Here is a 23,904-nt window from a genome sequence, read left to right on the forward strand (position 1 = left end):
ATAATCTGCAAAAAGGGAGACAGCTGCTGCGCGTATCGTTTCAAAATATATTTGATATATTATCGGGCCCCGGCGCCTTCTTGGTGTCTAATTCCAAAAGCAAGTTTAAAATGCCCGACTCTGTTATCACAACTCCGCCCATCCGGGTGTCAGCGGCTGTCACGGTGAAAACGGATTGGAAATAGGTGTTAAATGTATTTTCTACAACGCGCATGTCTTCTATGACCAAACCTGCCACTTCTATTTTACTGCTCACGCTTTCTGACTTCGACAAGTAGCGCCAAAACTTTTGCGGTTGATTCCTTATGAAATTTGTTAATTTATTTGAAAAGAAATCGTCTTTTGCAGCTTTTATTTCTAATTTCAATTTGCATGCGAGCTCTATTATCTCCGCAGAATTTATCCTTTTTCTTCGACGTCTTCTTAGTTTTCGTTTTAGGTGAATTATGCTCCGCGTGATCGACGGTGTTTTCCGCTCAGTTCTTTTGAATTTTGTACGTATGAAATTATTTTCGCAATGCATTATAGCCTCTTTTAGTTTTATCCAAAGGCCATTAACGCCTCCGCAGGATTCAGCTGAGAAACCATCCAATGTTTCCTCTAAGTAGTCAATAACACTCTCATCATTAGCTCGGCTATAGTCTTTGAAAGCTATTTGAGATGGTTTGGTCTTACACCCAGCGCTCATACGCAGAGTAAAAAATGTTAGAACCAACATCTTATGATCTGAAATCCCTTCTTCAACGCGTATATGTGGAGTTATCGACTGCGATACTAAAGCAAGATCAAGTACTGAACAGGCATTTTCTTGGACACGCGTAGGTTCTTTAACAATCTGTGATAAAGAAAAACTAAACATTATGTCAAACAGGCGCTCACAGTTTTTTGCATCTATGTTGCCGATAGTTAATAACAGCTTTGTACGGTTATTAATTTTGCTGGGTAGGTAATCATGCACTTTCAAAAGGTATTTCTCAGGCGCTCCAGGGTGTCTGTAAATAGCACCTATTAACAATGACGTGTTATCAAACTGAATTGTGCACCAAGCACTTTCATGGTTAACTATTCCAGGCTCCTCGTGAAATGTTACACTGCTTTTTATCATAATAGCTACGCCGCCTCCGCGGCCGTCACGATCTGTGCGTATCAATGAATATGAGGCAGGCGCAATTTCAGTATCATGTATATGGGCATGTAGCCATGTTTCGGTAATTATTACAATATCCGGACTATACAGTATGATTATCTCTTCTAATTTATCTATTTTATTAATGACACTTCGAGCATTCAGACACAATATCGAAAGCGGTGCATAAATCCCTTGTCTTGTTACCTTGTCATTTCTTTCTGCGTTCTTTCGTGTTACCCTGTGCCGATGACGAGGTGTGGGAATCACTTAAGGTAGGTGCAACGTTTCTTGTTATTTCTACTTTGGTGCGTTTATCGGAATCCCACGTGTAAATAATGCATCTGTTTAGTCTTTGTTTATCAAATGATAGTGAGGCTTTTGTACCGTTTGCCCATTCAACTGCCGTTGAAAGCCACAGGTTAGATCGGATGTCTCTTATTCTTTTTGAGAAATCTTCTGATACTGATATCTGTGTGTCCTTGAGTTTGTTACAGTAAGAAAGAATTTTGGTTTTTTTCCTGCAATCGAAAAGTCGAAGAATGATTGGACGTGGGCGCTGACCGTAACGATTGCCAATCCTATGAATTCTTCCAATAGATTTAACTTCAAGGCCGAGTATATCCTTGAATATACCTTCTTTTATTTTGTTTTCTAGTGTTCTCGCCTCCTTTTCTGAGTCCTCAGTAACGCCATAAATTACTAAGTTATTTCGGCGACTTCTATTCTCCATATCATCCACTTTAATAACGAGTTCATGCATTTGTTTGTTCATGCTTTTGCAACAACTTTCACATTCCTATATTTTTTGTTCGCATTGTCTCAATCGAGATCGCTCATCCTCAATGGCCGTCATTCTTGTTTGTATGCCGGCTCCTATTTTTTCCACTTGCTTCAAGTTAGAAGCCAAATCTTTCAATGTCTTATTTGTTTTACTTTGTTCTTTTAGTATCTTCTTCAGTCTTACATGGTGTTGGTGACACTTTAGTTTTTAATTCATCAGCACTTCCACGAGTCATCAGATTATCGAATAATCTACCAGACAGCATCGCATCTCTGTCTAATCCTGATACGTTCCATCACCAACCTATTACACATTTCACTGAAGCCGTCGTTTAGTATGTTTCATATTCATGTTTCAGTTTATGTTTATTCATTTTTCATATTCATGTTTTCAGTGCATATTTTGAAGTTAAGCATTACGTTTCCCCCTTTTTTTACATTTGCTATAACAAGCTTGACGAGTTGCGCACTTATTCATGCGTCATGCGCTTTTTATGTTATCGTGCGCTCTAAACTATGTACCATATTTCTTCTCGTTATTTCAGTATTGCTTAGTCTCTTCTTCTTTACTGATATGTGCACAAATTTTATTTACCATGTATTGTACTTTTTTCTTTTTCATGTGGTTGCGTACGCACTGTTGGGATTTTTCACCCCACCCCTTACACAATGCCCTACGGGCCTGTAAGGTACTTCAAATAAATAAATAAATAAATAAATAAATAAATAAATAAATAAATAAATCCGCCGAGAAACCAACCGACACTAAACGGCGGGCTAGTGGCAAAGAAAGCTTGGGCTAAAATATAAAAAAATAAGACGTATTCGATTATTTAGTGCGTTTCAATGTCTCCGACATACCTATACTTGCACATCGTATCAAATGTAGTGCTATCCCGCTGCAGTCAGCGGAGCAACGCACGTATGTACTGCTCGAACTTTAAATTGAGGGAACGCCATTGCAGGATGGCTCACTTTATCCGATGGGCAGAATCTCCCAAGTAGTGATTTCTGGAAGCTCTTCGAAAGTTGCAAATTTCTCATGTAAGCGCCTGAACGGCAGGCGTTGGTTTGTTCCTAGACATCTCTTCCCGAAAATTCGATAGACATACGTACGTTAACGCGATAGCATTAAGAGCCCCGTGTCGCTGAAAATCAGACGTCGGCGTCCAGCACCCACCGTCGGACGTCGTTTCGGCAAAGAGATATTCGAACCACCCCGGTCCTCTATGTGGCGCAAAAAAGTTATTGAACTACTTCAATAGCTCAAGTTAAAATACGTAAAAAAATCGTAAAGTACAGCTTACACACAACCTACAGAATTGATAGAGTCGGTTTGTAATTTGAATATACGAGAAAACATAATTCTGTTACACGAAAACTCAAGCAAACCCATTTCGCAGCGTTCTCACCATTCCTAGACCAGCCACGGCGTCCGAAATTTGCTCGCGCCTGCGTGCGAATATCTTGGAGGCCACGGAGCAGCGCGCCCGGTTCCTTACAATATCTCCAGATGGCGCTGGCCTCCGCCGCATCGCGGCCCACGCAAGAGGCCGCGTTTCTACCAGAAAACCCGTCTTCGTGCATAGCTTTCCCCGCCAGCGTTTTCCGGTGAACATTACGGTTACATACGCTGCAGTTGCCGGGAAGCGTGAGAAGCAGTCAGGGATCTTTGAATGCTATCGCGTTCCATTCCTAAAGGTGAAGCTTAAGCGTCCTCCAAATTTGTTTCAGCTGTATATATATATATATATATATATATATATATATATATATATATATATATATATATATATATATATTAAATTAGCTATATCTTACGCAGAGCGAGTCTTGAATCGCAGCTGTGAATTAACCCATTGGCCACGTGCTTGAGTGTTTTAGCCATCCTACTCCTTTACCTCATAGGTGACACGTCACAGCCGCCTGTTCTTCACTTGATTTCTTTCACTGACAGGGAGTGTCGAATTATAACCTGCACGCGTCGAGAAGCAGAGGCTGCGGTGGCAGTTTTCGAACGCTCGCAGTAAATCCGCCACAAGTCGCTTTCGGCTGCCATAAAGGCGGTCGCCCGCGTCCTGGGGACCTGCCACCTTCGTTCGCACCAGCAACAGCCAGTCGCAATGGGGCGTAGCAGCTTTTAAACCTTGCTATGTGAACTACTCAGCGTATCGATCCGTTTTCAGGAACTGTCTTACTCACCTTGAAGTTGCTACCCCCAGGAACCGATATGATGGGACGTATCGCTGAAATGAAGTTCTTGCACGCCTACATGAAGTGTGCATGACATAAAAATGCTCTTTTTATCATTTTGTTTCTCGAGATCTATTACTGGAAAGACGGAAAACCTCCGTGGGCTTGTATAGAAGGGGTTTCGGTAAACGCGACCGAAGTTTCTTCAAAATAGCGAAGGAGCAATAATTAAGCTGTTTCTTCGACATTGCTTTTATCACAGATGCATATAACTTAAAATGAGTCAAGGTGGAAATTAGACAAGTACTTGCGGTCATTTGAATAATTTACTTTTTCATCGAACATTTCAGTATTTGGGATGAAATTGATCTGAAAAACTCGCGCTGCAGAAAGCAATGTCCCCTTTTTGTACGTCCCGGATGATGAGTTTCAAGTACAATAAAATGGATCCTCTGTTTCTTTAAGTTAATAAGTTAATAGTATAATTTTTATCATCCCTTTTCTACTTAGTATCTCGCATCATTTTAAAATGTATGCCTTGTTGCTAAAATGTTACCTGAGGAAACAGCTTAATTATCTCATCTTTCCCATTTTAAAGAATTTTTGAGCGCATTTTTTAACACACCGACATGGAGGCCTTTGGACATGCAGTCCGGAGGGGCGATACCAGTGAAAGCTTGAGCGTCAAATGCTCTCACAACGAATGAAAAAAGATGGTTCGAATGCTTCACTCAAAATGTAATTTATTGCATCATTTCCTTCGTTTTTGGTCAATTTAGTGTGATGATGTGTACATGAGATGTCCAGTTAAAGGTGGCATGGTTACAATGCTGCGAAGTTGTATCTACCAGTACTTTCCATAACCGCCGCCATAGCCGCCATAGCCTCCATAGCCTCCATAGCCGCCATAACCTCCGTATCCACCGTAGCCTCCGTAGCCGCCATATCCACCGTATCCTCCGTAGCCAATTCTGATGACCTTGCCGAATCCGAGGCCGTAACCTCCAAATCCTCCATAGCCTCCATATCCAAGTCCATGGCCGTAGCCTCCGCCATAGCCTCCGTACCCATGTCCAAGGCCGTAGCCTCCGTAACCGCCGTAACCGTAGCCACCACCGTAACCACCGTAGCCTCCGTAGCCGCCAATGAAGCCGGCATTCACGGCCGTGGCTACGACTACAATGATTGCGAGGAATTCCTGGAACAAAACCAAATTTAATGTGTTATTCATCTATTTTTCACAAGTTCTTTCCAGTACGCCCCCGTTATTTACACATTTCTCTCCTAGACACTTGGCAATAACTGTATCATATCCTTCACAACCCGCGGATGATCATGGGACTGTGCGTCGGTTGCGGGATCAATCCAACATGAAATGAAACCTGGAAGCAAATCACCATGATGATATGGCGAGAACCTTAAGCCGGCTACCACTTTGGGATGAACCCTTTCATTCAGGCTTCAAATAACATCTCAAAACTATAACTTCAGTGCACTGATCACGCCGGACTGCGGCTGGCAATCGAACCCCGTACGTTGGGCCCAACAGCAGGTTGTCATAGCCGGTGAACAGTTGTTGAAAGTTTCGGTGTCGTTGAAAGTATGATGTTGATTGATTGATTGATTGATTGATTGATTGATTGATTGATTGATTGATTGATTGATTGATTGATTGATTGATTGATTGATTGATTGATTGATTGACATGCACCCCCATATATTTGTTCATCAGATTCGCTAAAGTCTTGTTTTTGAGAATTTAAACAGACCCGTCTTGGCGGCTGGAGCGAAGACGCACGTCATACTGAAAGTACAGTAGCTGTCGAAACTGCGTCACATGGAAGCTGTCTTTTCAGCTAGGAACATTGGGGACCTTCGATAGGGTAACAGAAACACTAATGGAATTCTTTACCGCTGTATTCATCGATGATGTGCCTGTTATTATTGCTGTTATGAACGGGCATTCTACGCTAAATGCTTTCTTTTTTCTTTTATATCTTATCACACACTTTAAAGAGACTGACGAAGTCTCTAAAACTGTTGCATCTATGTTTTTTTACCGAACTTGAACATTATTTATTATATGCGTTTAATAAATTTAAAACAGCTTTAGACGTGCGATAAAACTGAGGTGCTGGACAAATACTTCGATTTTTGTATCTTACTATCAGCACATATTCAAACGTACGGGTCACAATAGAGAAGTGTAACATTTAGAAGCTCTAAATGACTTATGTTAGAATGGTGCGGTAAACGTGCGGGGCGACAAGGAAAAGTCGCTCAAACGAGGAACGGTCACCTCTAAGCCAATGTGAATTAAATATGTGAATGATAGTATTGGTTCGCAAGCACGAGGGTCAGCCGCTTGACATTGAGGTTCTGTAAAGCGGTACCGCTGCTGCTTTTCCCATACTTGATATATCTTCTACATTGCAAACATTTCTTTAAAGGAACGCAAGTTTACTTCCTTCCCCTTCACCAGTGTGCGCATATAAATTGAAGAGGGCGAGAAACAGGTGAAGAAGGGAAAGGCAGAGAGGATAACCAGGCTGAACCCCGGTTGGCCACCCTGATCTTTGGCTAGAGGGAAAGGGGACTAAAATTTGAGTAGAAGGCGTTAAGAAAAGCTCACGCCGTACACACACACAAACCTTCATCGTTCAGTCTGTCACAAGCGGTCACATAGACTGGGGAATATCAAGAAAGACCGCAACAATTTCGTGAACGTTTTACATCGCAGACGTATGAGGCCACGGTCCCAGAATCTCGCCTCCTATAAAGGGCCTGTCATTTAATTCTCCTAACCCGTTCCGAAAGGCACGCGTCTCATCTACAGTACGGAAAGCTGCGCATGCGTTATTCGTTTAGTAATGAAATGCGGAGCATGAAGTTCGTGAAACTCCGCAACTGTTCAGCGTGTGTTGGGAGCTTCCTTTAAAGCAAATACGGCTCTCTCTATCTGCTTTCTCTACTGCGGCTGTGCTTTTTGAAGTCAAGAAGCACAAGTGTCCGGTGTTCGATCCGCACTGTTATACTGTATTTGGTGAGAGCTGCACGCTTATGCTGTGTACTTACGAGTGCGTTCATGGTGCTGCTGTGCTCTTTGTTCGCTGCTACTGAACTCACTGCTATCCGGCTTCCCGCTTTTATAGCCAAATGTCGTCCAGTTTTCTGACACGCTTCTGTTATCGCCAATCCGCTTACGGTGGGCGCGGCGTCGCTATAACTTTGAATGCCGCGTTCTCTTTGAGAGAGGGTAAGAGCTTGGACGATCGAAAAGAAGGCCTGTAATGCGCTCTATTTCTCTTGGTTTTCTTACGCACGCACCCCTCTTTCGCCTTCTCCTGTCCCCCGGATTGCGGAACAGCCTCGGGAACTGCAGTGCTCGTGCGACGCAGTCTGACTGCCAACCGCCGCTCATATAATTGACCCGCGCGGCCGCAACGCACAGGTTATGCTCCCCGGTTACGCGCAAGCGTAAGAGATATATTGTAACGGGCCGCCACTGCTGCGCCCGATGCAGGGTCGCGGGCGGTGTCAGATGAATGACTGCAGTGACATCGAACAAGCGGAGAGGGAGACTTATCTCGATGCAAAGATCTTCCGATGCAAAGTGGCTTGTCGAGATCACCTGCATGTGCCGGCGCTTGGCCATTTCTGCTTCAGGGGCGGTCCTCTTATTCGCTCATTCATTGTCAGTGATCTCCGAGCTCCCGCATTATTCTGGTAAGTCGAAAGCAACCGTAGCCACAAGGCTTTCGGATGATTGTCGGAATTTGATGTCCTAAATCAGCACAATGCACTAAAGGGGTACTATGGTGCATGATTCTAGATTACTTTGCGGCTGATGCAAGGCTTACTGTTTTATCTATCTGTCCCTCTCTTACGCGTGTGTTTGTGTTCTTCCTTCTACTTCTTCGTCTTCATGTATAACTGCGTCGCCATTATTACACGAAATCAGGTCAAGCAAGCATCGATGTGAGGCCAGCAAAGAGTGGGTTGGCTTGCCCCAACAGTCTGGGTCAACTCGACTTCTGACTCGACTCGCTCCCGTCGAGTTCATGTATACGAAGATTAAGTTCACTGATCCTGAATGCTTCTCCCATTGATCTTCAATTGCCCCTGCATTGTCTCAGCCAATGTCGTTTTGTTCCTGCAAATTTTTTAATCTCTTCATTTACCGTGATCCTCTGCATCCGCGACTGCGCTTCCCTTCTCTTGACGTCCATAGTTAGTCTAATAAGCCCGCGTGCTCCACGTGCTCCTTTGTTTACCATAATTGCAGCGCGAAACACAGAACACAATATGAAGTAGAAAAGACGGGCACCAGTACTTTATATTGTTGCGTTCCGTCTTTAGCTGAGCAGATACGATATGTCACGCAATTCAACCAAGCAGCCAGCCCAACTTTCTGCCTTAACCAGTGGCGTAGCTAGGTCGTCTGGCACCCGGGGCCCATAGGTCTTCTGTCACCCCTCCCCCCCCCCCCTGATGTAGTCGAGGAAAGCGAGGATATCGACAATTTCCGGGTTTCAGCACCAGTACAGCCGCCTTGGATACCGCGCACGTTCCCCAGGTCCCCCTCTCCTTCGCTTTCTTTCCCAGAGATCGCGAATGCAGCAAATATACACGCTGTTTTTCCTGCGCCAAATAACACAGGGTGCTACACTGATAACGTGTGATAAACCCATGTGCACATCTTCTGTCAGACTGTAAGGCTTGGCAGCCAATACAAATGCGGCATCGTGGAAAACACGACTCACGTCACAAGTAACAAAAAATATTTTTATAATAAAGCTTTCATTACCAAATTTAGCGGCAATATTGCATTTGCAAAATTGAAGCCCGACATTCATATCTTGCCCAACAACAACTTCACAAAAATCGTCGTAGGTACTATGGCACGCAGTATTTTGTCTGTGGGTAGCCCTGAACAAAAACGAAAATTAAATTGTTTGTCAGTGACGCTGATCTCCCCACCCTATCAGAAAACGCTACCTGCCTCCCCGCTGCGCGGGTGCCAATGCTATGACAATTACGAGTTCTTTTCATTCTGATCAATAAAGCCTTGTTTTCATTTGCTGCTATACGTACAAACGTAGTTCTTAAGGCCCTTAACTACTCTTTGTTCTTTATCCGAACTAGAGTATCTGCTTACCCGTCACGGTGGCTCAGTAGCTTTGGCGTTGTGCTGGTGAACACGATGTTCGATTGCCGTGGCACGGTGGTCGTATTCCAATGGGGGAAACATTCGGATTTATTGTTCATCGAAATACTTTAGACCTCCGTGAATTGTTTGGTGCATCTAATCGCATCTGTCTTCAACTGTAGCGCGTATAGCTTTCAAGTTTCAAGTGTATAACCATAAGTGCAATATACAATACATACATGAAGGCGATACATTTTCAGGAGAAGGCACAAAAGTAAGAACTGTGGGAGGGCTTCCTATTAAAATTGGTTAAAATAATTTCAATAAGCACAGGAATGAATTGACGAAAATATAATAAATGATTAAAATGAACATAGAAAAACATCAATGGAGACAACGCAAAATTGAGTAATAGACTGATTAAAGTGACGAAAGCAAATGCGTTTTCAAAGGCGATCTAAAATGGCTCAACGGCAACATTTTTAAATCAGGATTTAGATTGTTCCAAATGAAAATAGCACTAAAACAGGCAGCTTGTTTACCGTAATTTGTAGCCACTTTTGGTAGGAGAAAGTTATTTGACAAAGATCCTATTTGGATTTTTATTATTGAATCGGTGAACTGGAAAAGCATCGATGGAAACTTGAGGATCGATGACGTTATACAACAGGACCATCCGACTAGCTTCATATGTGAAACGAACAGGAAGTACACCCAATTTTAGAAATAGGGGCTTTGGATGATGGATGATGAAAGAGGGGATGTAAACGTTATAATTTTCAACGCCCGTTTTAGGATACTAACCGAGCAAGACATGTGAGCATAATAGGTATTTCCCCAAGCAGTAATGCAATATATAATGTGTGTGGATGAAAGCGTGGTAAAGTGAGAGATGAAGGAGTTTTAATTAAATATCTTAGGCCGCAGCCAATTTTCTTAACTGAATCAATATGAGCGCCAAATTTTAGATTGGAATCTACAATGACTCCTCGGAACATTGCCCAACCTATTTGCCTAATTTCAGCGTTGCTTATTCATATGTGTAAATTAGCTGCCATAGATCTTTGAGGAGAATGGAAAACTATAAACTGAGACTTTGCAGGGTTTATGCCTATATAATTTTGATGACCCCGCTTTTCCAGCCGGCGTGCCGTGTAGTTTATTTGATCTAAAAGTTGAATTGGGTTTACGGCAGATGTTACAATTGTCGTATCATCGGCGTTAATAAAACACTTGGAATTATATAAATAACTGGTTAGATCATCAATGGCATGGTATGGCAAGAGGGGTCCAGAGAAACTAGGGCCCGAGGGCACAAGCCCCCAGGCTAGGTCGGTGGCTCCGCCCACGTAGGCACCGGTAGGCCAAAGGCTTTCCCTATGCCGGGAGCTCTCCGGACGGCCAGGAGTGGATCTTGGAAGATTTCGCAGGATATGAGCTGACTCCAGTCCTCCTCACTGTTGAGATCCGAAGCCCTTTGGTTGGGGCACAGCCAGAACATATGATCAAATAGACACGGAGTGTGTCCACAACTTTTACATTCCGCGGGAAAGTTCTGGTCAATTTTGTTAAGCACAAAAGGTGTGGGATAAGATTTAGTTTGAATCATTCTTAATGTGACTGCCTGAGCTCGGTTTAGCTTCTGATTGGGGGGAGGAAAATACCTCCTGCCGTCCCTATAGTGTGAGGTGATCTCGTGAAAAGTAGTAAGTGGGTCTTTGTAGGAGCCGCAGTCATCCTGGAGCAGTTCCTGATCTGATGCGCGGCATGTGAGATCTCGCACAGCAGAGTGAGCTTGCTCGTTAGGATTGCAGCCATTGGGGCTGACCGAGTGGCCCTGATGAGCCGGAAACCAGACTAGGTGTGAGCTATCCGGTTGCTCGTAATTATGAGTATTAAGACTGTATATAAGTAACTTGTGTGCTTCTATTGAGACGAAGCCGGCTGAGTAATTCCTAATAGCTGTATGGGAATCGGAGAAAATCGTGGAGCCTCTCCTCATTGTAATTGCAAGTGCTATGCTTGCTTCTTCGGTGGCATGAGTGGAGCTCGTTCTTAGTGACGCCGCGCTTATTAATTTACCGCTCTCATCGACCACGGCAATAGCGTAGCGGTTGCCCGATCCATAACTTGTTGCATCGACAAAAGGAGCTGAGCTTTGTTGTTGGTGCAGTTTACCCAGAATGCATTTGGCCCTGGCGTCCCTTCTGCCCTTGTTGTGGACAGGATGAATATTTCTAGGTATGGGGTCTACAACTAATTGTGTCTCCACCTCCTTGGGTATCTTGAACTTAGAGACGTCTCCTCCTCTAAGCAGTATTCCGACTTCATCTAGAATTTTGCACCCTGGCTTAGTGTTGGAGAGTCTTGAAATTTCTGACATCGAATGTGCCTCAATGACCTCATCTATAGTGTTATGAAGTCCTAACTTGCTGAGGAGTTCGGTACTCGTTCCGTGCAGGAGTCCAAAAGCCCTTTTGAGTCCCGAGCGTATAAGTGCGTTGAGCTTAGCCTTCTCTCCTTTCCCTCAGTTCAGGTATGATGCAATGTACGTCACATGACTAATGAAAAATGCCTGATATGCTCTGATGAGATTGTCCTCCTTCAGGCCTGCATTTTGATTTGAGACCCTGCCCAGGAGCCTTAAAGTACTGTTGGCCTGACTTGTGAGACGCTTCAGGGCCGTAGCATTACAGCTCCTTGCGTCAATGAGAAGACCCCCAATTTTAATTGTCTCTACTCTGGGTTTGACCCGTCCTGTGTTGTCTGTGATTTTAATTGGCAGAGTTTCTAAAGGCGCAAGGTTTCTAACACCTTGTCTCCCCTGTCTAAAGAGCAGCAGCTCAGATTTACTAGGTGATAGCCTGAGTCCGGTGCCCTTAAGGAAGGATTCTGTGGTGTCTATGGCTGCCTGTAGTGTCTGCTCTAGTGCTGCGAGTGACCCCTGGGGACCCACACTGTGATATCGTGAGCGTATATGACATGCCCCAAGCTTGGGATTTTGGACAATTCCTCCGAGAGCCTGTGCATGGCAATGTTAAGAGGAGTGGGTACAATGCTGAACCTTGTGGTGTGCCGTTGTTGCCTAAATTGTAAGGACCGCCTGTGACTATACCGAGTTTGACCTTAGCTGTCCGATTAGCTAGAAATGACCTCACATAATTGTAAAAATTGCTTCCCAGGTTCAAGGTTGAGATTTCATGTACGATATGTTTATGTGCCACCGTATCAAATGCTTTGATAAGATCCAGACCCATGAGGCCCTTTACGTCCCTGCTAGGGTCGTCAATAATAGCCCGTTTGATCATGAGCATGGCGTCCTGTGTGGATAATGCTTTCCGAAAGTTTATGAGATTGTGCCTGAAAAGCTCCTGGTTTTCTATGTGTTCTAATATCCTGTTATGAATAGCATGTTCGGCTACCTTGCCAATACAAGATGTAAGTGATATGGGCCTGAGGTTCTCCTTTGTGAGTGGTTTGCCGGGTTTCGGTATAAACGTCACCTTGGCATCCCTCCATTCCGGTGGGACGGTGCCGGATCTCCAGTGACTATTAATTTCGACCGTGATTATGTCTATGGCATCATCGTCCAGGTTTCGCAAAAGTTTATTTCTGATGCCATCCGGATCCGGGGCAGATCTCCCATTTAAATTAAAGAGTACATGCCTTATCTCAGCTGCAGTGAAGTCACTGTCCAAGTCCGGTTGCGATATTCCGAAGTAAGGTTCCCTTATTTCTTCTTCGTTCTCAAATTCATTATTAAGTGGCAGGTACATGTGTGCGAGGTCATTTGCGACCTCTCTTGCTGTCCGCCCTATGGTTATCCGTTTACTGACGAGTCTGTTTATGGCGAGGTTTGTAGTACCTCTGGAGAGCTTGTCATTAAGTAGGCTTTTCAATAGATTCCATTTGCCTCCTCTGTGCAATCTGCTGTCTGTTTCTGAGCAAGCTTCGTTCCATTGTTGACGTGAAAGTTGAGCCGCGTAGGTTTGGATATCACGATTAACTTGGGCGATCTCGGCTCTAAGTCTTCTATTAAATCTGTGACTCTTCCATCTGGTTAGAAGGGAATTCTTCGCTTCCAGCATGTGAGATAGCTTGGAGTACATTTTTGGGACTTCGATTTCTGTTCAGACTGCTTTAGTAGCTTTCTTAATCGTTACCTTTAGTTGATCTAAAAGCTGGTCATAAGATTCGCCATCTATGCTGGTTTCCTTAGGCAACTTACGAAAGAGATCCCAATCAACGTACCCATATTTCCTTAGTGGTGATGGTTGCGTCTGTAAGATGACCTCAATTATGTAATGATCACTTCCTAAATTCTCCTGCAGATTGTCCCCCGAGCCTTCAATTCCCTGAAGGAATGTTAGATCCGGGGTTGTATCTCTGGTAGTGGAGGTACCAGTTCTCGTGGGGAAGTTAGCATCTGTAATAAGAGTAAATTTTAACTCACTGGCCGTGGTTGCTAAATTTGTACCCTTGACGCTCTGATGACCATAGCCCCATTCTTTGTTGGGAGCGTTGAAGTCCCCAGCCACTACGAGTGGGGCTGTATCTGCCTGACTGGAAATGCGGCCCAAGAGGGTCTTAAAATCTCTTTTCCTATCTGCCGGAGAGCTATGAACGTTAGCTATATAGACGTTAGCTGCTTTTTTGTTCTTCAGGATGAGTTCGATCATTTGTGCTTCTAGACCAACCTTGTATTTGGGAAGCTCGTGAGTTTCATAGGAGGTACTCTTTCGAACCAAAGTCGCTATTCCCCGACCCCCTGGAATGATCAAGGTTTCGGAGTTGTAACCTGGTAGAGAGATATCCTCCTTAGCTAGTGTTTCCTGTAAGAGAATAACGTGCGGCTTAACTTTGGCCGATCTAATGAGCTGTTAGAGGGGAGCCTTGCGCCTTCGGAAACTCGCACAATTCCACTGCCATATTTTAATGTTATTGCTGTCGTTTGCAGCCATTATCATACCATTGGTTGACTACCCGAGCCGCTAGAGTCCGCGCTCGAGCTACCATTTGTGCCTCCGTGGACTGCCGATGCAGCCGCTGCGCTTGCCTTTGCCTTAACTTCGGGCATTTCTAATTGACCCACTCGAGCATCTAGATTACCGATGAGCTCCACGATTTTCCCCAGACCCCTGTCTATTGTTGCTAACCTTGCGGCTATTCTGACTTTCTTGTGTTTGGGGGGGTGCCTCACTCTCTCGCATTTCTTCTGCCTCAGAGGTTTCTAAATCTTCCTCCTCTGTTTCGCTAATGGGAGCAGGGTGGGGGCTTTACGTTTAGGTTTGCCGGCCAAGGGTTTTGGAGCCGTTGTCTCTATCTGACTACGGGGTGTTTCGGACCCTTCGTTAAAGGATTTGAAAGAATCCCGGAGGTCAGACAGTTCTTGCCTTAATTTCCGATTTTCTGATTCTAATGGCAATAATCAGGGATTTGACTAACGTTCCGGCTGTGCCCTACCATTAGTACTCCTAGACCTTGCCCTTGTCGGTTGTCCTGGTTTCCCAAGGCCTCTGTTCTTGACTCGATCGGCCCAGGTTGCTCTTGGGGTCGACTGTGAACGGGACCTCGATCTTGCCGCAGGTACGAGGGGTTGCGAGTCGACACCAGGAGATTCTCCGGAGCCGGGTTGTTCTCTAGATCGAGAACGCCCCCTGGAGCGGGAGTGCCCTCGTGAGCTCGAGCGTCCTCTCGTGCGAGAGCACAAGTTAGCGTCATTTTCTTGTATCACCCCTTTGCGCTGGGAATCGTCGCTGTCGTGAATGTCGTCGGCCACCTGTGTATAGCGTGTTTGCTGTCGTTGGCGCCTTCGACGCCTTTGTCTCACAATATAAGGCATCTGGAATCTTCGACTGCATTTTTGTTTCCCAGTTGGGTGTGCGCCACCGCAAATAGCGCACTTGGGATCACAATGATGATCTTCAGGTGGGGAAGTGATTCCACAGCCCCTACACTTTCTAACACTTGCCGGATTGGGACACACGTCGGATCTATGTACGATTTCACCACAGCCGTAGCACACATCTATCTGTCGTCGGTAGAATTACAAGGCATGAGTACGCTACCACAAATAACGTGGTTTGGCACTCTTTGTCCTTCAAAAAGTACCACCACCGTTGTAGTTTGCTTGATCCGACGTACCTCGACGAGGCCCGGATTTCGATGATTGACGAAAAGGGTTTTCAGTTCCGTGTCGCTAATGTCCAGGTCGACACCGCGAACAACACCCTTGCAGGTATCTTCTCCTGCTGCGGCGTAGGCCGCCACTTCGAAGGGTCCATCCCTCGTATGGATTTTGCGTACCTTGGCGTAAGCTCTCGCGTTTTCTTCCCGCGGAGTCGATACCACCAAAATGTTTTGATAGCTGTTCGGACAGTGCATGTCCTCCGTCTTGTCTTCCGGCGCTAAGGCTGCAGCCATGACCAGGGCTCTGTAGAGATGTACCAGGCTGAACTTTTTAACGTCGAGGCCGCCGCGTGGGCGGACAATTATCTTGATGTGATCCCTCGGTAGCATCGGGATCCCAGAGGCGGTAGCAACGCGCTTAAGCACGTTCTGCGAGGTGGCCGTGCGGCGACTACCTTTCCCGCCATGGTTGGTATCCTTTATAGCCACGGATTTCCAGCCAGTGGCTAATGCACGTCTCCTTCGGCAAGTGATGGCTGTCATCCATCCGATATCTTCCTCCGAGGTGATCTCCATGCCTTTAATAGCTAAGCCGGAGGCCATGCCTACACTCCGTCGTGCGCGTGAGGCCTAGGCCTACGGCATGAATTAGGGGCTGGCGCCTTTTATACGCGGCACGCAGAAAACAGTTTGCAAACAGGCGAAAAGTAGACCCACCGGCAAAAAACGCGCATCCACGTAATCCTTGTGATACGACGCGTCGATCGACACCAGGTTCTCAGAGGTGGAACAAAAATTCGGCGCAAAAACATTGATTGAAGCGGGAGCCGATGTTTGCACGACTGCACTAGTCGGCTTCTTCTTCCTGATCATCCAGATCATCAATAACTGTCAAGTATAAGAGCGGACTGACAATTGATCCCTTGGTACTCCTTTGGTGAGCAGGCTTTGTTGGAAAAAGACGCCATTAATGAAAACACTTTGATATTGGTTAGAAAGGTAATTTTTAAGAAATACCAAAAGCGGCCCACTAATGCCATAACTTTCTAACTTAGAAAGCAAAATTTGATGGTTAATATTGTCAAAGGCTTTTTTTAAATAATTGAAGACGGAACCTGCTATTAATCCCTTGTCCAGCTGTGTTCTAATCCAGTCAATGAAGCTAATAACTGCGTGTACTGTCGAAAGACCCGCGTGAAAGCATAACTGTGACAAAGACAGCATATTAAATTTAGCGTAACAGTCAGAAATGCGAATTTCAATTATTATTTCAACTATTTTGCTGAGAAACAGAAGTACAGAAATCGGTCCATAATTCTTTACCAATGGGGGGTCTCCCGTCTTTATTATAGGAATTACTTTAGCTATGTGAAATTGGTTGGGAAATATTCCTGTGGTAAAAATGAGGTTGACTATATGGCAGATAGCTTCATCTACTATATATTTCACCAAGTTAATATTGTCGGGAGCTTTCAGAAGTACTCTTGGGTTTTTAACAAACCGCTGAGCAGCTGGCTCTTGGAAAGCGCGTCCTTCGGGGTTGGCTCGCGAGCAGGGAAGACGCGCGGTCTTCTTGGTTCTTTTGGGCTCGACCCACTCTTGCCCGCGACCCACTACCTACCTGCGGCTTTATCCTCTCTTCCGAACAAAAGCATCGTCTCGATTCTGTAAAATAGGCGTAAGCAATAAAAACAAATCAAACAAAAAAACATACCACAACGCAGAAAAAGAGAAGGTACAAAAAATAAAAAGAAACGTTCCGCTGACACAGTCAGTGAACAAAGAGGCAAGCTCACGAAGATAAATGGAAAGCAGAAACAAAGAAGGGTGAAGGAGAGAAAAAGAATATGAACGCGTAGTGTACGGTTTCAAGCGCACAACATGAACTATGTCCGAGCTCCGTTGTCTTTGTGTCCGGATCCGTGTCCGTGATGTGTCCGGGGCCACTTCGCAGTTAACGTCAATGATGCAGCGTAGTACTTTATACGGACCAAAATACTGGTTCAGTAACTTTTCACAGAGGCCACGGCGGCGAACAGGGATCCACAGCCAAACTTGGTCTCCGGGTTGTATGACACATCCCTGTGGCTGATGTTGTAAGGCCGTGCGTCCGTCTGCTGCCGCTGGCCGATTTGCAGCCGCGCGAGCTACCGAGCTTCCTTAGAACGCTCAGCAAATTCATCGACGTCAGTTTTCATTGGTCGGCGTCTTGACACGGCAGCATAGCATCCAGCATCGTCTCGACTTCGTGACCGTAGAGGGGGCGAAATGGTGTGAATAGCGTCGACTCTTGCACGATGGTGGTATACGCTGTAAGTGTTGGGGTTGGGCTTGAAATAAATGGTAGCTGGCCCATGCCGGAGAAGCAAGAAGAAAACGCCATTCGAAATGGCTGCGCTCACATCGGGCTACGCATGTTTGGTTTTTCGGGCGGAGCACCTTCTGGGACCGGCCCGAAACGATCACCACCATCTCCAAGAAGTGGTCCGGCGCCTGTGGAGACCAACTGCAGCTCAGTCAGACCATATTTCGGCGTTTTACGGCCGATTTTCTACCTTCAGAACGTGCCGCGCAGCTAACCCTAACTTCAAGTAGGAGAGCGGCGCCGGCGGGCGAGCGCGCATTTGAACATGGCGGCCTTAAGAACTCCGGCTGCGACATCGAACCCGCGACCAATTACAACGTCGCGACTTGAAGAACAGATGGATTTCACTGCATCTCAGGTGGGTGATGCAACACCGCACCACGAATGCAATAAGGCAGCCACGATCAACAACAACATGCAAAGCGCTACCGTGGTCAACGAAACGACCGCAGAAGCCGGATGGGAGCGCGTTCTTTCCCTGAAGGAAAAGAAAAATCTCGCTCAGCAGCGCCGCTCCGCGCAAGGAAGCGCACTCCCATCAGGTCCGACTACCAACTCGTCCAAACCCATGGCGCATCGCGAGCACCCACGACTCAAGGGTCTTCCGCCGCTACCGAAGAGCGACCTGAAGGTGGTCATCAGACCACACCAAGGGCTACCACTCAAGAATGTTACCAGTCAGGCACTGGCAAGAGCCGTCATGGAGGCGTGCGAGGACAGAACCACTGACAACAATTTTATTCTAAGAATCAAGTCAGGTTCGAACATTGCATTGATATCCACCCCGAATCGCGATACGGCCAAGGTCATGCAAGCCAATAAATCCTTGAACATCAACGGACGACAACACCCGGTCAATGCGTACGTTACGGCAGGAGAAGACACGACGCGGGGAGTAATCCACGGCATAGAAGCACACACCCCTTCTGACGTGCTGCGATCGAACCTACGTATCCGAACGCAGGGACTGGAGTTGATCGACGCAAGAATGATGGGCGACTCACAAAGTGCCTTGCTCACCTTCTACGGCAGCCGAGTGCCAAGGTGTGTTTATTACTTCGGGGGAGAGAAACTCTGCACACCCTACCGAAATGCGGTTAAATTCTGCCGTACCTTTGGCACCATGGGACACCGCACCGACGTATGTCCACAGCCCGACGTACAGGTGTGCCGCTCGTGCGGGGTGCGGGAGCCTGCCGATGGACACACGTGCACACCCAAATGCGCCATTTGTGGGAGTGATCATCCAACGGGTGACCGCCGATGTCCCAAAAGACTAAAGCCAGTCAGGCAGGTATCAAGACCACGGCCACAGAAACCAACGAAGACCCAGCTACGGTGGTTCGCCACTGAAGACGAGGACTCCGAGCTGGAGTTCCTTCCGGCCATGGATCGTCGCAGCCGCTCCAGAACCCGCTCGCCGTCGCGGAGCCGATCTTGTTCCGGGCAGCCGGGCCAGAGGAGACGGTCGGCATCCCGACCCAAGGTGCCTCAGCAGCAAGATCAGACAAAAAAGAAGGAGGCCCCAAGAAGCAAGTCACCAGGGATCCTACTGGCATGCAGCACCCCACAAAATAATCAGGTGAGCTGGGCGCAAGTCGCATCTCCCACTGCCAATGCTAAGAATACACTTACACCAATCACACAAAGCCCAGAGTACAAGAAAATAGTAGAAGAAAACAAAATACTTCGAAACAGTTTAGCCGAGCTACGAGCCGAGTTTGAACCTTTTAAGCGCATGGCAAACAACAGCACATCACAGCAACCCATACAAATTGCGGACCACACTTCCAAATCACCACCACAAACATCACTGCAACAAAGTACCGCCTCCAGCACTCATTCGTTAACGCTGGAACAGTTAGCACAAAACATGCAACTAATGTTCGCAGAGCTACACAAACTAAAACGAATGGTAGAGGATGTGTAAACAAAAGCCGCAGCCGTCCCCCGAAGGAGGGTCAGTCAAAGTCCGGGAGCTCCTACCAGGACACGGAAAGCTATAGAGCACACTGATAGCGACAGTAATATCCATGGATAATATGGCAAACAAACAACACAAAGACCGGACACATTGAAATCTGGCAATGGAATTGCTGCACGCTACGCACTAAATTGGCTAATTTCGCGCACTACATAGAATCGGCGCCAATCCCTGCCGACGTTATCTGTATTCAGGAAATAGGGAAACAAAATCAAAAACTCAAAGGGTACGAGCTTTATGCTCACCCTGACTACCCTCAAGTAGCCACCTTTGCCAAGAAGGATGTCGCGATTAGCGTAAATTATTTTTCCCGGGAACCTATTCAGCACCAGATAATCACGATTTGGCCGCAGAAAAGGGGCAAACCTAAAACAATTATTGTCAATGTTTATAGTTCTCCCAGAGAAAAACAGGCGGATTTTGAAAACGTGGTGGCCACCGCGGTGCGACTCGCTCAAGGTAGGGACAAATTAATATTGTTAGGCGACTTTAACGCCCAACACTCAAACTGGGGCTACAGTAGAGTCAATCCCAAGGGCATATTGTTAGCAGACGTTGTAGAGCGCTACGGACTTTTCCAGCTAACTCAACCGGATCTCCCAACGCGAATCGGGAACAGCGTGTCCCAGGACACTTCCCCCGACCTCACGTTCACCAACAACGAAAGTCAGACGCGATGGACGAACCTAGGTGAAAACCTAGGAAGTGATCACTATATCTTAAGCATATCGGTTAATGCAGCCAGGATTCGAAGAGCTATTGCCAAGGCAAGGCTATCCGACTGGACCAAATTTCGTGAAAAACAGAAAACAATCGGCAGCATAACAGACGTAGGAGAATGGGCCGAGCAGATCCGAGTTATTCACTCTAGGGTCACCAAAACAATTGAAACGACAACAGAGGCTCCAGCCGTGGATCTTCACCTGTTGCATCTCTGGGAAGCCCGGAGAGGCCTCACAAAAAGGTGGAAAAGGCAGAAGCTTAATCGTAAACTCAGGATACGGATAGCTCAGCTAGCGCACGAAGCTAACGAATACGCACAAAAGTTAAGCGACAGCAATTGGCGTCAGTTCAGCGACTCGCTTCGGGGCACGTTGACTACAAAGAAAACATGGCGCATTCTTCGAAATATGATTGACCCAGGAGGAACAAAAACAGTCGCGAATCGCACACTTAAGTTGCTTGAAAACGAGTTTGAAGGTCGGGAAGCTGACATGATAGACAAAATTAAAGAGATATACGTAGGAACTGTCCCGACCGGGCAATCTACCAAACCCGTTTACGAAGGTCAGGACCAACCGGAACTGGACGCCACCATAACCTTTGAAGAGGTTTACGCAGCGGCACACTCCTTCAAGAAAAACACGACCCCAGGGGTAGATCAGGTCACGAACGCAATGATTCGCAATCTAAGTGACGACACGCTAAAGAGCTTGACCAAATTCTTTAACGACACGGTCTGGACAGAGGACGGCTTCCTTCCAAAAGAATGGAAGGAAGCAAAAATTATTCTTATTCCAAAACCAGGTAAGCCTTGTAACATCAACAACCTTCGACCCATCTCCCTAACGTCGTGCGCGGGGAAACTCTTTGAAAAGGTTGTGCAGGTCCGGCTCTCGAATCACATAGAGCTAAACAACATGTTCCCCTCCAACATGTTCGGTTTCCGACCCCACGTGTCAGCGCAGGACGTTTTTCTACTACTAAAGCACGAGGTCCTGCACCCCAACAGAGGGTCGGAAGATAAATTTGTACTGGCATTGGACATCAAAAAGGCCTTCGACAGCATCTCCCACCACGCTATTCTGGAGGGACTGGAAGCGGTGAACTGCGGAACGCGAATTTATAACTACGTGCGCTCGTTCCTCAGCCACCGCACGGCCACAATCGGATTAGGCTCCACGAGGTCCGACACCTTCAACTGTCCCGACAGAGGTACCCCTCAGGGAGCTATACTCTCTCCACTGCTATTCAATGTAGGGATGAGAAAGCTAGCCCTGGGGCTAGATAAACACCCGAATCTTGGTTGTGCGATATATGCCGATGATATCACGTTCTGGGCTCACCAGGGGTCCTACGGGGACAAGCAAGAAACCCTTCAAAAGGCCATAGACACAGTCGTGGAATACGCGAAGGCGGCGGACATGGCAGGCGCACCCGAAAAATCGGAATTCATTCGGGTGCGTGCGAAGTACGCAAGAAAGAAGGACTGGGTGCCGCTCACTCTGACTCTCGACGGGGTGCCAATTCGTGAAGTTGAGACACTCAGAATATTGGGGATGTGGATACAGCAGAATGCTGGAACATCTCACACCCTACAAAAACTAAAGGCGGTCACAGGAAACGTGGCCAGAATGATAAGGAGAGTGGCAAGAAGCAGAGACGGCCTAACTGAGGGAGAGACCATTAGCCTGGTTCGCGCATTCGTAATTAGCCGACTCACATACGCCCTTCCGTATCAGGCCTTGACAAACCAAGAGATTAAACAGGCAAACGCAATAATAAGAAAAGCCTTCAAAGCCGCCCTTGGTCTTCCCGAATGCACTAGCACAGAGAGATTCGAGGGACTGGGCCTGCACAATACTTTTGACGAGTACGCAGTCGCGACGTTATATGCCCAGAAAGAAAGACTTTGTTCTTCAACTCAGGGCAGGGAAGTATTGGCGAGGTTAGGCTTCCCCTGAGACCCCAGTATTGCGGAGAGGAAACGGACCAGATAGACCGCAATGTTCGATCGCACATCGCGGTGGCCCCAATTCCCAAAAACATGCACCCCAAGTACCATCCCGGACGACGCAGAGCAAGGGCAAAGACCCTTCACAAACGTTTCGGCATGGGACCGGGGGTGTATTATACGGATGCCAGTCGAGCCAGCTCAGACACTTTCAGCATAGTCTCTACATGCAACAACAACATAACAACGGCATCCTTCAAAACCTCCTCGGCATGCGTGGCCGAGGCTGCAGCCATCGCCTTGGCCATTCAGGACGCCGAGCGCCAAACCCATTCGGCTGTCATATTATCCGACTCACAAGCGGCTTGCCGCCTGTTTTTACAAGGAACGGCACCCAAATCAATAATCAAAATTTTAGGCCCTCAACTAGAGGGGCACCACACTATCGTCTGGTGTCCGGCACACGAGCAACTGGCAGGAAACCCTAGGCCAGACCGTATTGCTCGAGGTTTGAACGTCCGAGCAACGGCATGGCCTAGCGACGTCCTTCCACCGAATTCTCGTGACATCCTCCTACAGCAAAGGCCGGAGCGGAGACGTTTTGGACATCCTCACTCCGATTTAAACAGCGAACAGGAGAGGGACTGGCGTCATATTCAGACGAATACATACCCCAACCTGCACCACCTACACAGAATACACCCCACGAGGTTCACTGACGAGTGCCCGTGGTGCACAGACACACCCACACTAAAACACATCACATGGGAGTGCCCCAGGAGGCCTCCGCACATAGACAGTCCCATATTACACCAACATCCACTAATGAGGAATAGGCAGTGGGAGGCATGGCTTGCGGACGAGGGTCGGGAGAGCCAGTTGGCTCTTCTGGACCAAGCCCAGCGAGCCGCTCGTGCCAGTGGGGCCCTGGAATAGGGGCTCCAACCATCGTGCCTTATTTTATTTACATTGAATAAAGTTTTACTCTCTCTCTCTGGCCCATGCCGTCGTCCAATTCATCCACGCGGAGGACGTTTTTGAAGGGAGAGACTTGTTCTCATCGAGAACGATGGAATATGGGGATTTATTTACAGTATCTACATGAAGAGTAGAGAACGTTGCAGTTCATCAGTCTAGCATGGCTGAAAGAGAATGCACACCACGCAGCCGTCCACGGCTGCTTAGAAACACCCTGTCTTGTACATGTACATGTACAAACACATGTACTCAAACCGAAGTTCATCTTCTCGCAAATCCTTTCAAGAAGTACTTTAATGATTGGAAAATGTAGAGAGGTCGGCCGGAAAATGCAGCATCTGGCCTGCTACTTTACGTAAGGGAAGGTGAAGAGGGGAAGAAAAAGGGTCACGATGGGAGATGATAATGGGAGGAACGAGGTGAAGCGTAAATGTTATCACAAGCTTGAGTCCAGGCCCGTGTCGCCTATTTAACGTGAAAGAGCACGCATTGTCTCTATCGTCTGCCCACTCTGCGGCCATGC

The 23,904-nt window shown here is 46.8% G+C and overlaps 1 protein-coding gene and 1 long non-coding RNA gene across 2 annotated transcripts in view; both read right to left on the minus strand.

The window, feature by feature from the left end:
• Positions 1-23,904, minus strand: part of LOC140213008 (uncharacterized) — a 133,512-nt gene that overhangs the window by 94,231 nt on the left and 15,377 nt on the right. The window lies entirely within an intron of this gene.
• Positions 4,826-7,214, minus strand: LOC129381086 (uncharacterized). Its single transcript, XM_055063618.1, has 2 exons — positions 7,178-7,214; positions 4,826-5,300 (listed from the first exon to the last, which is right to left on the minus strand). Exons 1-2 carry the CDS (start codon positions 7,187-7,189, stop codon positions 4,947-4,949), a joined length of 366 nt encoding a protein of 121 aa, XP_054919593.1. The 5' UTR covers positions 7,190-7,214; the 3' UTR covers positions 4,826-4,946.

Source organism: Dermacentor andersoni, chromosome 1, assembly GCF_023375885.2.
Source record: "Dermacentor andersoni chromosome 1, qqDerAnde1_hic_scaffold, whole genome shotgun sequence".
Taxonomy (NCBI): Eukaryota; Metazoa; Arthropoda; class Arachnida; order Ixodida; family Ixodidae; genus Dermacentor; species Dermacentor andersoni.